Source organism: Diabrotica undecimpunctata, chromosome 9, assembly GCF_040954645.1.
Source record: "Diabrotica undecimpunctata isolate CICGRU chromosome 9, icDiaUnde3, whole genome shotgun sequence".
Classification (NCBI taxonomy): Eukaryota; Metazoa; Arthropoda; class Insecta; order Coleoptera; family Chrysomelidae; genus Diabrotica; species Diabrotica undecimpunctata.
In genome coordinates, this window is record NC_092811.1 from 67914911 (window position 1) to 67928175 (window position 13265).

Here is a 13265-nt window from a genome sequence, read left to right on the forward strand (position 1 = left end):
TAGTGATACAGGTACTGGTACACTTCGTACTAGCTATGATGTTAGTACTAACACGTAAGTAAATAGTAAAACCAGAAACTATAATACTGATATATATATCAATATTCTTTTTAAGAGGAACCAGGCATGTATTGTAAGTATCTATAAGCATTCTTAATATACTATACTTACATATATATATATATATATATATATATATATATATATATATATATATATATATATATATATATATATTGATTTTAGATGAGCAACTAAGTGAGTATACTCTAATAATTTAGATCACTTGAAAATCACTACTTTTTTCAGTGAACAGGGCTGAGACAATGTCCATAGGTAAGAATCGATTACCGATTATTATTATTAGTATTATTAGTAATAATTTTTTGTTTACAGTGTCGGCTATACTAGGATGTAAGTATAAATAAAACGGGGGAAAAAAAAGAGAGGATATTTATTCAATTCTTTGTAGATGTGGTGTCGTTAATAGGTAAGTAAGCCCTAAGCATAGTAAAAAAAAGTACTAATTGTTGTGTAGCTTTAGCAGGTTATCTATCGACGCATGTTTTGACATGTAAGTTAAACACTAAAATATCATTTAGACGATACCTAATTTTTAATTCTTTGTTACAGACATGAACATCGAAGGTAAAAACGTTTTTTGAATTTTTTGTTAATTGTAAATATACAGTTTTATTTACTTTACAGCTATAGGAGTATTTGGTAAGTATGTTTGTAGTAATTTGTTAAGATAAAAAAATCTAGTATTAGTGACACACATATTTCATTGTATTTTTTTAGAACGAGGAGTGTATATCCTGATTTTGCTGGTTGTAAGTACAAACGTGTATAACTATGTATGGAACACAAACTGAAAAACTATTTTGCAGATGCAGCAGAACTGATAGGTATGCTAGCCTTAGCCAACCAGCTGTATTGAGGTAAGATTGAATATTATTATTATTATTATTTTGAATTTAAAAAATATAATCTGGATTTAAAAAAACTATGTGCTCCTTTCGAACTTGTTTTTTTATTAATAAAAAATTTTTACAGTTAACCACAAGAAGACCGTCAATTTGACAATTAATTCATTTTTTTTAACTTTTTATTAAATTTTTAAAATTCTTGAAAATAAAATCACTAGTACGATATTTTTTGTCTATTGTTGTTAAAGGTAACATTTATGTGTATAGATATATATATATATATATATATATATATATATATATATATAAACAAAAAAGAAGGTGAATTATGAAACAGACACGAACACTGAGAAGAAGAAACGCTGCTGGTAAGATTTTTTTAAATTTCACTCAGCATGTCAGTAATTTTATAAAATTGAAAAAAGAAAATTGTGGAAAAACTTATCTTACTGCAATGATCTGAAAGGCTGTAGAATCCTACACAGGGCACTTATTTGTATATCTTCGCAGCTATCGCGAGAAAATAAAAAGTCTAGTTGTTATGTAGGGAAAGTGTTACGGACGAGAGAAAACTAAGGCTGAGAAGGAAGAGCAGCTATCGCGAGAAAATAAAAAGTCTAGTTGTTATTTAGGGAAAGTGTTACGGACGAGAGAAAACTAAGGCTGAGAAGGAAGAGGAGCTATCGCGAGAAAATAAAAAGTCTAGTTGTTATTTAGGGAAAGTGTTACGGACGAGAGAAAACTAAGGCTGAGAAGGAAGAGGATGAGGAGTAAAAACGTGCACAATGGTGGCAGTGGAGAAATTATCAATGGGCTGTTCTAATAAGCCAGTATTATGGATATAATTGATCGTTAAGACGATAACTGAATCGACCACGAACTGAATTTGGAGCACTTCCCCCGTAACAAAATCACGCCGTAAACGTAGATCGTTCGTATAAACGTACTCGTTGACACAATACGAGAAGGTAAAAATCCGATCACGTGAAAAAAAACTCAGAAAATTAATTACTACCGGGTGGATTGTCACATTTGCGAACTCACTACTGTTTAATAAAACTAACATTAAATAGTCAGCCATACCGTTTGAACGACAAATGCTAAATGACCAAAGCGTCTATTTTATAAGCCCATGATGTTATGGCTCCAGATGTTTTTATTAGCAGAGAAATTTCCGTGAATCATTCACACATAGATGAAGAAACAGAAATACTTGTAATATATATATATAAATGTTAGCCTAAGATACCTAGAAATCTCTCCAAAACCTTTAAACATTTCCTTACTTTTCCTATTCAACCTCTCCCACTAACCCGACAGACACAAGCTGTGGGTTCTCGTCCCGTCTGTTGTTACGGTTGAAAATAATGTCCAAACTCTAAAGTGTGAACATTATTTTCAACTAACCAAACAGCTTTCCTTTATTTGTTATTTGTAAAAATGTCATTTATATAAACAAAAATCAAAGCACAAAACAGAATGAAAAAAAAAGGTTAAAATTTGCACAGATAAAAAAACAACTAGGTAGAATAACAGAAAATTATTAGTCTATAGATTGTATGAAAACTGAATTAATATTTTAATAATTTTTTGTAAATTTCCAATACAAAGGATAGCATGGTTAACAAAGAAGGAAAAAGGAAAACATTAAAAGATAAAACAACTCTTTACAACTCTTTATTGTTGTTCTGTAAAAAAATACACAACATATTAAAAAAACAAGTATTAAAAATATATATACACAAAAGTACCTTTTAATAGCCAGACCAGCACGCTGGCCTGGCGTACGCCCACTAAAATCTTCACCCCTTTATAGGTGCCTAGGGGCACCATATCCGCGGGGGTGGCGGCATTCGGGGCAGCCTCGCCCCGCAGCACGATCATTGGTAGGGTCTGAAACAAAACAAAAAAAAAACCGATTAAAAAACAAGATTAAAATACATATATCTAAAATTTTGTAGCGATCAGATTTAAAAAAAACAGCGACACCTAAGCAGAGCAGACCAACGCATAGCAGTATACGTTTCAAGTAATTACCTATATCAACATATAAAAATAACACAGTAGAAATTAACAAAAAAACATCGTTATGCAGAAGAAGAAGAAGAGCAGACCTAGGCATAGCAGTATACGTTTCAAGTAATTACCTATATCAACATATAAAAAATAAAACAGTAGAAATTAACAAAAATTCAAAAAAACATCGTTATGCAGAAGAAGAGCAGACCTATTAGGCATAACAGTATACGTTTCAAGTAATTACCTATATCAACATATAAAAATAAAACAGTAGAAATTAACAAAAATTCAACGTTATGTAGAAGAAGAGCAGACCTATACGTTTCAAGTAATTACCTATATCAACATATAAAAATAAAACAGTAGAAATTAACAAAAAAACATCGTTATGCAGAAGAAGAGCAGACCTAGGCATAGCAGTATACGTTTCAAGTAATTACCTATATCAACATATAAAAATAAAACAGTAGAAATTAACAAAAATTCAACGTTATGTAGAAGAAGAGCAGACCTATACGTTTCAAGTAATTACCTATATCAACATATAAAAATAAAACAGTAGAAATTAACAAAAATTCAACGTTATGCAGAAGAAGAGCAGACCTATACGTTTCAAGTAATTAACTATATCAACATAAAAATTTTACAAAAACTTACTCGCTGGTGCGGGGTGAGGTGCGCCCTTATCCTGTTTCTGATTGCCGGTTCTGGAAAAAGATAGGTATTTAAGACACTTGACTAATAAGTTTGTAGAGTAAACTTACCCATTATTAGTTGGTTAGAAATTGTCGCAGAAAATAGAGCATCCCGTCTTTTTATGCATTTTGAATAATTAGTCAGAGAATACCAAAAAAACATGCAGTCTTAGATATTTGACCGCAAGTATGGTTTAAATATATCATGAGAAATTCGAAAGTCACATATGATCCAGATGCATTTAAGGTCTGCGAATCATATGTTTGATGATATTAGTTTATTCAGCGGTTCTAATTGCTTGTTAGACAGGATGCAGTTGCAATAAACTATACATTTCATAGATAAAATTCTTAGATAAAAATGTGTCATGCAAATTAACAGCAATATTCCAGGATTCGCAAACAAAGACGGCTAATTCTATTACTACACTGAGAAAAGTATTTAAACAATTTTATATTCGATAAGTAGGTTCTGTATTTCTTTATCTGTTCAGTAATGCTATTATGTTTTAACAAATAACGGCATAAGAATACATAAGAAATATATATTATTATAAGATATAATAAGCAGCGTGTATTAAAAACATAGTATTTAAGTATTTTAAACATTGTGAGTAAGATAATCATTAAACCATAAGATGTTTCACAATTGTAAGCCACTTATGTGCAAATGCGACCCCAAGTGCTCAGTCAATATTGAGGTGACATTTTTTTGCCAAATATGTAAAACATCATTTACGAAGAATATTACAGACGATGTATTTAGACCAACGCTTCACCCCCGTTGTGGTTATCACGCCATGCCTACAACGTATAAATTTACGTGTGGAGGAACGGTGCATACTGTTGGTATAGCTACTCAGTTTTTCCTAGCCAGTGATACCGAAGATGATTCTGTAGGAAGTACTGACGAACTTAGTGACTGAGTAAGTAGTTTATGTGAAACGAAGAAACAGAAATACTTGTAATATATATATAAATGTTAGCCTAAGATACCTAGAAATCTCTCCAAAACCTTTAAACATTTCCTTACTTTTCCTATTCAACCTCTCCCACTAACCCGACAGACACAAGCTGTGGGTTCTCGTCCCGTCTGTTGTTACGGTTGAAAATAATGTCCAAACTCTAAAGTGTGAACATTGTTTTTAACTAACCAAATAGCTTTCCTTTCTTTTATTTGTAAAAACGTCATTTATATAAACAAAAAATCAAAGAACAATTATTCGTATATGGCTATGTAGTCAAACTATTATTCGTATATGGCTATGTAGTCAACAAAAAAAAAAAGATCAAAATATGCTTTGATTAAATACATTATCAAAACATTGATAAAATAAAAATAAAACAAAATACGAGGGTGAAGTGGAAAATTTCGGTAAAAAATATATAACGACAAAAAAAAACGGTAATGAACTTAGCTATGAATTTAAAAACTTTAAACACCGAAAATAAAACACTGGAAAAATTAACATAATTTATTGATAATATACATGTATATTATACATATCGTATTTCACCTTTACAAAGATAACCTATTCTACTTGGAGAGTAGCTTTTCTGTGGATCGTTGTTTATCGCTATCCGATTACCAATAGTATTTTGCTGGCTGTTATTATTATTATTATTATCTAAAACTCCCTTTTTGCCATCTGTTTTCATATGAATCTTCTTCTTCTTCTTCTTGTTCTTAGTCATTTTAAATAGTGGTCTAATAATGTCACGATATTTTTCGGGTGAAGCTTGGTGTCTTAGTTTTCCCAACGTATCTCTGTGTACATCAGTTATTTGCAGTATTCGTTTGTACATTTGATGATCTAGAGGCGTAAAGTTTTTAGGATACTTGTAAAATAATAAATTCTGAAGACCGTCTGTTGCTGGAAACTTTTCTTCATCTACTAATATATTATCCTCTTCAAATATTAAAGTTGTCTCTCCCAGCTTCCATGTTCTATCGCCAACATACTCGGGGCCAAACACATAGTCATATTCTTCAAACATAGTCACGTCTTACTCCACCAGCTGTCAATCACTAAATGATTTTGAAAAAGTGATGCGTATCTATATAACGTGCTGATCACCAGCGATAAAGAGAACTAACACTTTTTAATAAAAGCAAAAACGTCTCTGACACCTACCTGACGCATACCTGACACCTAGCTGACGCATACCTGACACCTAGCTGACGCATACCTGACGCATACCTGACGCATACCTGACGCATACCTGACACCTAGCTGACGCATACCTGACACCTAGCTGACGCATACCTGACGCATACCTGACACCTAGCTGACGCATACCTGACACCTAGCTGACGCATACCTGACGCATACCTGACACCTAGCTGACGCATACGCCCTGAGTACCAAGCAAATTAGGTTTTTAAAGATAATGCATTAAGTTTACGCAGTTATTTCTTAAAATTTTTATATAACACTCTCTAAAGCATATTCTGAGACCGTTATTTTTTTTTTTTTGCTAAACAATATAGAATGTGTTATAAATGAAAAACTTTATATTTTATTATTATTATATTTATTAATACTAATTACAATTTGGTATTTTATGTGTCCATAAATTTTACATACCTTAAAAGATTACAATAATTTTTATTTTATGTACATAATTTTCAACTTTATACAATATTAATAATTTTTGTTATATTTTCTTTCTTGATACTTGGGTTTGGAACCATTATCTCATATAATCATCATCGTTGATACTGCAGAAAGTTACCATACCCGGGGAAGATCAGTGGTTTTTCGGATTAGGTATTTTCAAGATTTGTACATCAAATTTTGTATTTCTCAGGTGGACAGCAGCGTTAGATGTCGATATATTGCTAATTTGTTCTAATAACTTTGACATATTGGCACTTGAACTTGTTTCTGTCGATATCGGGTGTCTAACGTCATCATCATCATCATAGGAAGATCAGTGGTTTTTCGGATTAGGTATTTTCAAGATTTGTACATCAAATTTTGTATTTCTCAGGTGGACAGCAGCGTTAGATGTCGATATATTGCTAATTTGTTCTAATAACTTTGACATATTGGCATTTGAACTTGTTTCTGTCGATATCGGGTGTCTAAAGTCATCATTTAAGGCAACAATTCTGATTTTGTCACCTGTTGTGTAGCCAGCTTGCTTTTTTATATTCTCAAGAGCGGTCTCTAAATGGTTTTTTAGATAGTCTTTGTCTTGTTCTAAACCTTCACCTATTTTAAAGTTGTCACAATTAACTTGAAAAGTGCATAGATAAGCGTTGAATTTTTTTATTTCTCGCTGATTTATAATATTTATTGACCATTGATCAGACATTGTTAATTTATACAAAATCAAAATTTATCGAAAACACGAGCGAGACAAAACACGTCTTTCCTGTAACAGCGTCTAATAAAGAATGAGGTACAATGTCTAATGCGTAATATTATTATTATAATTTTTGAAAGCCAAGAGGTGTTGTGTCAATTAATGAGTCATCACTTTGTATTATTTTTCGTTTCTTGTAGGCCATCTTGAAAGTCTTTGATACCCTTTTTCGCGTAACAATATCTTTGGTCTCTGTATCCCTACCGATCTGGTCATACGTGAGCTTAATTTCTTTGGTTGGATCGTGTATGATGTCATTCATGGCGGAGGCATTGAGTACTAGGCTGTTTTCGTAGTTTAAAGTGAAACCTTTGATTTTAGTCACCTCTTTGCCCTTGGCTGTTTTGTAAAAATAACTTTTAGGACCTGTACTGAGCCATTCAACTATGTAGTCATCTCCAGGCAACTCATCACTCCAATCGCCCAACATTTCACCTGTTTCGACAGTGTTTAGGCCATCATCAATGTAAACAATGGAGTCTGTGTCGAAATAAGCTACAGCCTCTCCTAGCCTATCAATCATCTCGTACAGTCTTAGACGAGCGTTACTGGTCGTAAATAATGCCACAAAAATATTCGTAGATGTTGGGTCTTCCACAAACACGTCTTTATAATCGTAAGAGACTTGTGCTATATTATCATTAATAAATGTGACGTTTGTTAAATTTATTTTATCGTTCATCAAAACTTCGTACCATCTTTTAATGTCCACAACATACTCTGTCTGTTTCATATTCATTCTTTGGCCAAATTTACCCCATAGACTATTTAGGCATATTTTAGCGACTGCTCGTTTACCGGGATTTGGGGCTATTTTAGATAAATCGAGCTCTATGTCCATCTGCTCTTTTACAGCCCGAGCGTACTCTTCATTTGTGGCATACGTATGTGGACTAGTTTCTAATTTGATCTTCATAAAATCTTTGACATATCCCTTGAACAAATCTGTCGATGTTTGCTCAAAATGCCACACCTCGTGAATTTTTATTATTTTATACCCTTTTTCTAAGGCCTTATTAATTTCTAGAGTTGTCCATGTACCCCTCAGCATTCTTTCCGAGTCATCATGATCACAATTTTCGCAATCTTCCAAGACGCATTGATTACACAGCGGAAACATTAATTTGTCAGTTTTGACAGGTAATACAGGATGGTATAAATCAGTAGGTGGTAGTATTTGACAATGTACTAGACCAAACCAATTAGGATCGTATACTTCAGGTGCATGTATTTTTGTAGGGTGGCCAACTGGATATTGATCGTAATATTGTACGGTTGGATACAGTGATACAATATCTATGTATCTGAGCTTTTTCCCAGTCACGTTTAGTTTTATGGCGTTTGTTCTACCGCCAAAGAATGCTTCACGAGGCTTTAAGGGTTCAATAAGTTGAGGATCTGCGGCGTTTTTACATTCTTTGGATTTTAACCACTCACATTCCCACATTTCTACCAAGTTGTACCCTGCTTCTTTTATTTGTTTTGATCGTCTTATTGTTCTCTCGTACAAGTCACTCATTGTCTCATTGTTGACGTGGTTAACTGTGTCGTTCTTAAAGCATTCTGGGTGGCCATGCCAGAAGCAACCGTGGTACTGGTACACAGTATTCGACTCTTCCGAGAAACCATCAACTTTTGCACCGCAAATTGTCACTTCTCCGCCATTAAGAGCATGTTGGACGTTAGAAAATTGATTGAGCCATTTTATTGATGCCCTGCTATATGTCTCCTTTATCTCCTGCTTTACAATGCCAATGGTGTTTGTTCGAAGATATTTAGATCTATATATGGCCATACACACACTGGCAATAGTCAGATATTGAAATGGGTCTATGTTTGCTATTTCTAAAAATTCCTTGCGAAATTCCAAACACCCACGTCGTAAAATATCAACATCTGAATCGCAATAGGTATGGAGCTCTTTCTGTAACACAAAGTGGTCATTTTTATGCTCATCGTACCATTTCTTAAAATCAGATCTTTGTTTTGTTTTCATTGTGTTGGGTCCATAATACGCAATATCTGGTAAGCAGCCTTCGTAGTGAGTATTTTCAGGAGTGTTGAAAAAGTGAGGAAAATAGCCTTTCTTTAATTCATGCAGACCAAAAGTTTTAGGAAAACCGGACAGGGGGCCGGCTACAAAATTAGAGCTGTCTATTATTTTCAGTTTAAGAGCCTCGACTTCCAAAAGCATAAGTTTTGACCCGTTGTAGATAGTGTACGGCTTTATCGTGTTTTCCACGCAATATTTTAAAATGAAATATGAATCGTATGATTTACTATTGTGGGCTATCGCTGTATAATTTCTATGTTTCTCGGAAATTAACCATCTACAGAACTCTTCATTGTCTTTAAAAACAAATTTATGTCCGTCGAAATCCTGCGCAATTACAAGATTCGGTACATGAATGCCTGTATCCTGCATTGCCTCGTAATCAAAGAATATATATCTTTCGTTGTAAGAGCATTTCATTATTTTTTCTTCAGAGAGATTGTTACATATACAAGGGTCTTTGCAACTTTGTGACTGTTTGTGATTTTCTTTACAGCCTGAATTTATCACGCTTGATCTGTTATTGCAAGTACAGGCTACAGTACAAACTCCTCCTTTGGCTAGTTTTTTCATCATGTAACACTGATGCGTAGCTATTTCTACAAAGGTATTACAGTTTCTGCACATGGAGTAACCGCATACATGCTCCTTATCTCTCTTGCATAGTTTATTACATTTGTCACATTTAAATACTTCTTTGCAAGCTTCTGTATGGTTTCTTAAACATTCATTGTTGTAGCAATAACGGTTACAGTCCTTGCACAAAACTTTGCTTTTTGTAGTCAAGTCATGCTCGGGATGTTTGCAAATCGTACAAAGTGGTGCTTTCTTGCATTTGTGTACACGGTTATGACTGTAAGGGGTATCACACTTCGCACAATAAAAACGACTACCGTAAAGACCCTTTAAATTGTTTATAACATCAAAATGATTCCCGTTTTTATACAAATAAATCTTGGCTGTTTTTTCGGGGCCCTCGTATATGATTGTGTTGAAATTTTCTGCACAAATAATCTTTATCTGCACATCCAATAACTCCTCTGCCTTCTTAAAATTATCCAACGTAAAGCCATCGTTATAACAACCGCCCAACAGGTTGCAAAGTTTTTCGGCCAAATCAGTCTGCAATTTTCGACCTATACGTATGCTATGAGCATCGCTTTTGATCAATTTGTGGTCCAAAATCTCGTTTGTGACGTATGTTAAGCCCACTATAACTGCTCGAGCCCCGCATAAAGTGTCGGTATTTTTAATCTGGGTAATGCTTTTCTTGGTGCGACGGTCCTCTGCCAAATTTATAATTTTATGTCGGCCGCTACCCCTAGGTATCTTGAAAATTTGTATATCAAATATAGTATCTTCGACTTGAACCGACTCGTCAGAAGTTACAATGTTTTCGATATGAGCCAAGATATTATCCGTATTTAAATCTGTTTCAGTACCTGTTGATATGGGATGTTTAAAATTTTCATTACGAACAATTATACGAATTTTATCCCCTTTTTGAAAGCCGGCTCCTTCTTTAGCATCCTGTATACCTTTTTCTAATATCTTTGCTAAATCAATATTTAAATTACCTTTGCACTCTTCATAACGTAATTGAAACGAATTTAAATAAGTGTTAAATTTAGAAATAAAACGTTTACCTGTGGTAATTAAAGACCAGACCATGATGATCGCCTTGAGAACAACAACAACAACAACAACACTGGACACTAACAAATCACAACGTTCACAGTCAAAGTTATAGCGTGACGTACTCGTTGAAGGTTGACAGCAGAATGAACAGGGCTTCTATTAGGGCGTTCTTTTATACCTCTTTGTTGACCTTGAAACGTGCCAAATATTAGTGATTTTGAAAAACTAGGGCGAGTTTGTTTAAAGACACATCACTTAATAATAACATAACATTCAATTATTACATAAAACTACTATTTGTCCTTATCTGTGGTATAGATTTAAATGAAATTGAAAAAAAAAGTTTGCCGTTTGCATAGCGAACTCCCCTATTTTGTGAGTTAAATGGACTCGTCCAACAGTACCAATACCTTAAATATGTTTGGATAGGTGTATATCCATCCCGATGACTAACAGATCCCTGTAACTATTCTGTATAAACTTATATTTTTTGTTACTTATTATCTAACATTTTAAGTCGTAAATATATTGCAGTTTAGCTAAAAATCTTTTTCTTTACAATTCTAACATAATATTTGGCTTTGAACACATGTTACATAGTAAATAGAATGTTAGCTTCTTCCGGGAATTTGATAAATAAAAAACATATATTTTTTACAATTTTTATTATTACTCGTAAATACAAAACACATCTTTTACACTTTTTTTTTAATTATATACAGATACAAGTTTAGATATTAGAGTTTTTAATTGTTGTAAGATATTTTCGTTTGGGCAAGGCACTCCAAATAGATTCCAGTTAAATTGTCCAGCGGCCACAACTTTTCTAGTAAATTCATTAAATTTATAGTAAGTATTTTGACGGAAAAAGTAAATATGGCCATCAATCCATCGAAGTGCAAGAGAAATATCTTCAGGTATTCCCGGAAATATGTCTTTTATCCAGCCTCTTCTTACCTCGCTAGTAAAATCATTAGAAAATTCTATATATGACATATTGTTGTAAAATGTATAGGATTGCCCGGAATTTGATTGAAAAATAGCATTGATGTGGGCCTTCTTGGGTATATTAAGTGTAAAATTATCAATATATTGAATGCTAGGAAAGGATGCTGAGAAATATTTGTTTGGTGGCACAATTGTAACCAAATCACCGGCTGTTGTTTGAAAAATGTGTTGTAAAGTGTATTGACGTAATTCTGCAGGAACATAATCAGCAAGAAGTTCAGGCTGAGATGGAATAATCATTTCGTTCAAGTCTAGTTTCCATATAAATTTATCGCGGGCGATATATAATCGGTAATTTGAAAACTCTGGAGCAGTGGCTAAAAACATAAAATCTGGAACAATATCACACAAATTTTTCGGTTGCTTACTAGGCCTTGGTCTTGTCGAACTAGTTGTTGGTCTTGACGTTGTCGAACTAGTTGTTGTTGGTGTATGTACCGTTGTATACCTTGAGCGGGTCGTTTGCTTACGAGTTGTTGTTGTTGAGCTAGTTGTTGTAAACTTTGGGTTTGGAGCATAGGTATTGTTAGGCCCATATAGATATTGTATTGCGTTTATATCATCCTTATGTAGACCACTAATCTTATGCTGATACATACTATACATGACAGCACTTTGTGTTCCACTATGACCGATTCCAAGAGCATGCCCTATTTCATGAACCAGTACCATAAGAAAACTTATACGGCCTTCAGGTATAGAGTCGTTTCCAAAATGCCAGGGCTTCGTTATATCTAAATGTATCTCTGTACAGGTGTCTGCGGGATGAGGAAAGTATGAATGTCCTAAAGCAGCACCTCCAACAAATCTAGTAGGACATTCGGCATCTCCCATACAATTTGCTCTAAAATGATGAGTTCCCCTAACCATAGTTATGGTTATATCTGGTGGCTCTAGCGTAGGATTTGTAACCATTGTGAATGTTAAGGTTGAAACATTTTGCCACGTCTGAAATGCCATTTCTGCGTCTTTTTGGGCCTTGGGCGTTCTTTGAGGAAAATACCATCGCAGGTGTTGTTTGTGCCATGGAGAAGCCACTATAAATTCGTTATCACTGTGTTGACAACGCGGACGACGATCAATTTGATTGTTGCATTATTAAGCAAACCATCCACTGGTAAATTATACTTTTCTTGAAAGTTAATTATCAAAGTAGAGAAATCTGTACTATTATCGATCTGTTCATATTGATTTAGATAGGCAATAGCGTCTTTTTCCGAGAAATCATTGCAAAACACGCTTGCGAACGTTAGCATAAAAACTAATACGTCTATTCCCTTCAACATCGTGGCTGCGAATAATTTTAAAATATTAAGTAGCATGTATATACCCGGTTACTAGTATCTATTTGTTTTCAACAACGTTTTAGTCAATAAGGTACTAGGGACATCTAGTTACTGTACTTTGTACTTTAAACAAAGAATAAAAATATTACAATATATTTTACTATTTTCTACTTTATATTGTTATATGGTACTAGATTATGTTCATCTTAAATTGGCTTAGTCATATATACGCGAATATACCAAATGTGTATGCATTCAACGATGA

The 13265-nt window shown here is 33.7% G+C and overlaps 2 protein-coding genes across 2 annotated transcripts; both read right to left on the reverse strand.

Moving 5' to 3' along the window:
- Positions 1–7079: 7079 nt before the first annotated feature.
- On the reverse strand, positions 7080–10739 carry LOC140451050 (uncharacterized). The gene has a single exon (XM_072544769.1). The coding sequence runs from the start codon at positions 10737–10739 to the stop codon at positions 7080–7082; it is 3660 nt and encodes a 1219-aa protein (XP_072400870.1).
- A 675-nt stretch (positions 10740–11414) lies between these two features.
- Positions 11415–12629, reverse strand: LOC140451051 (hatching enzyme-like). The gene has a single exon (XM_072544770.1). It carries the CDS (start codon positions 12627–12629, stop codon positions 11415–11417), a length of 1215 nt encoding a protein of 404 aa, XP_072400871.1.
- Between the last annotated feature and the right edge of the window lie 636 nt (positions 12630–13265).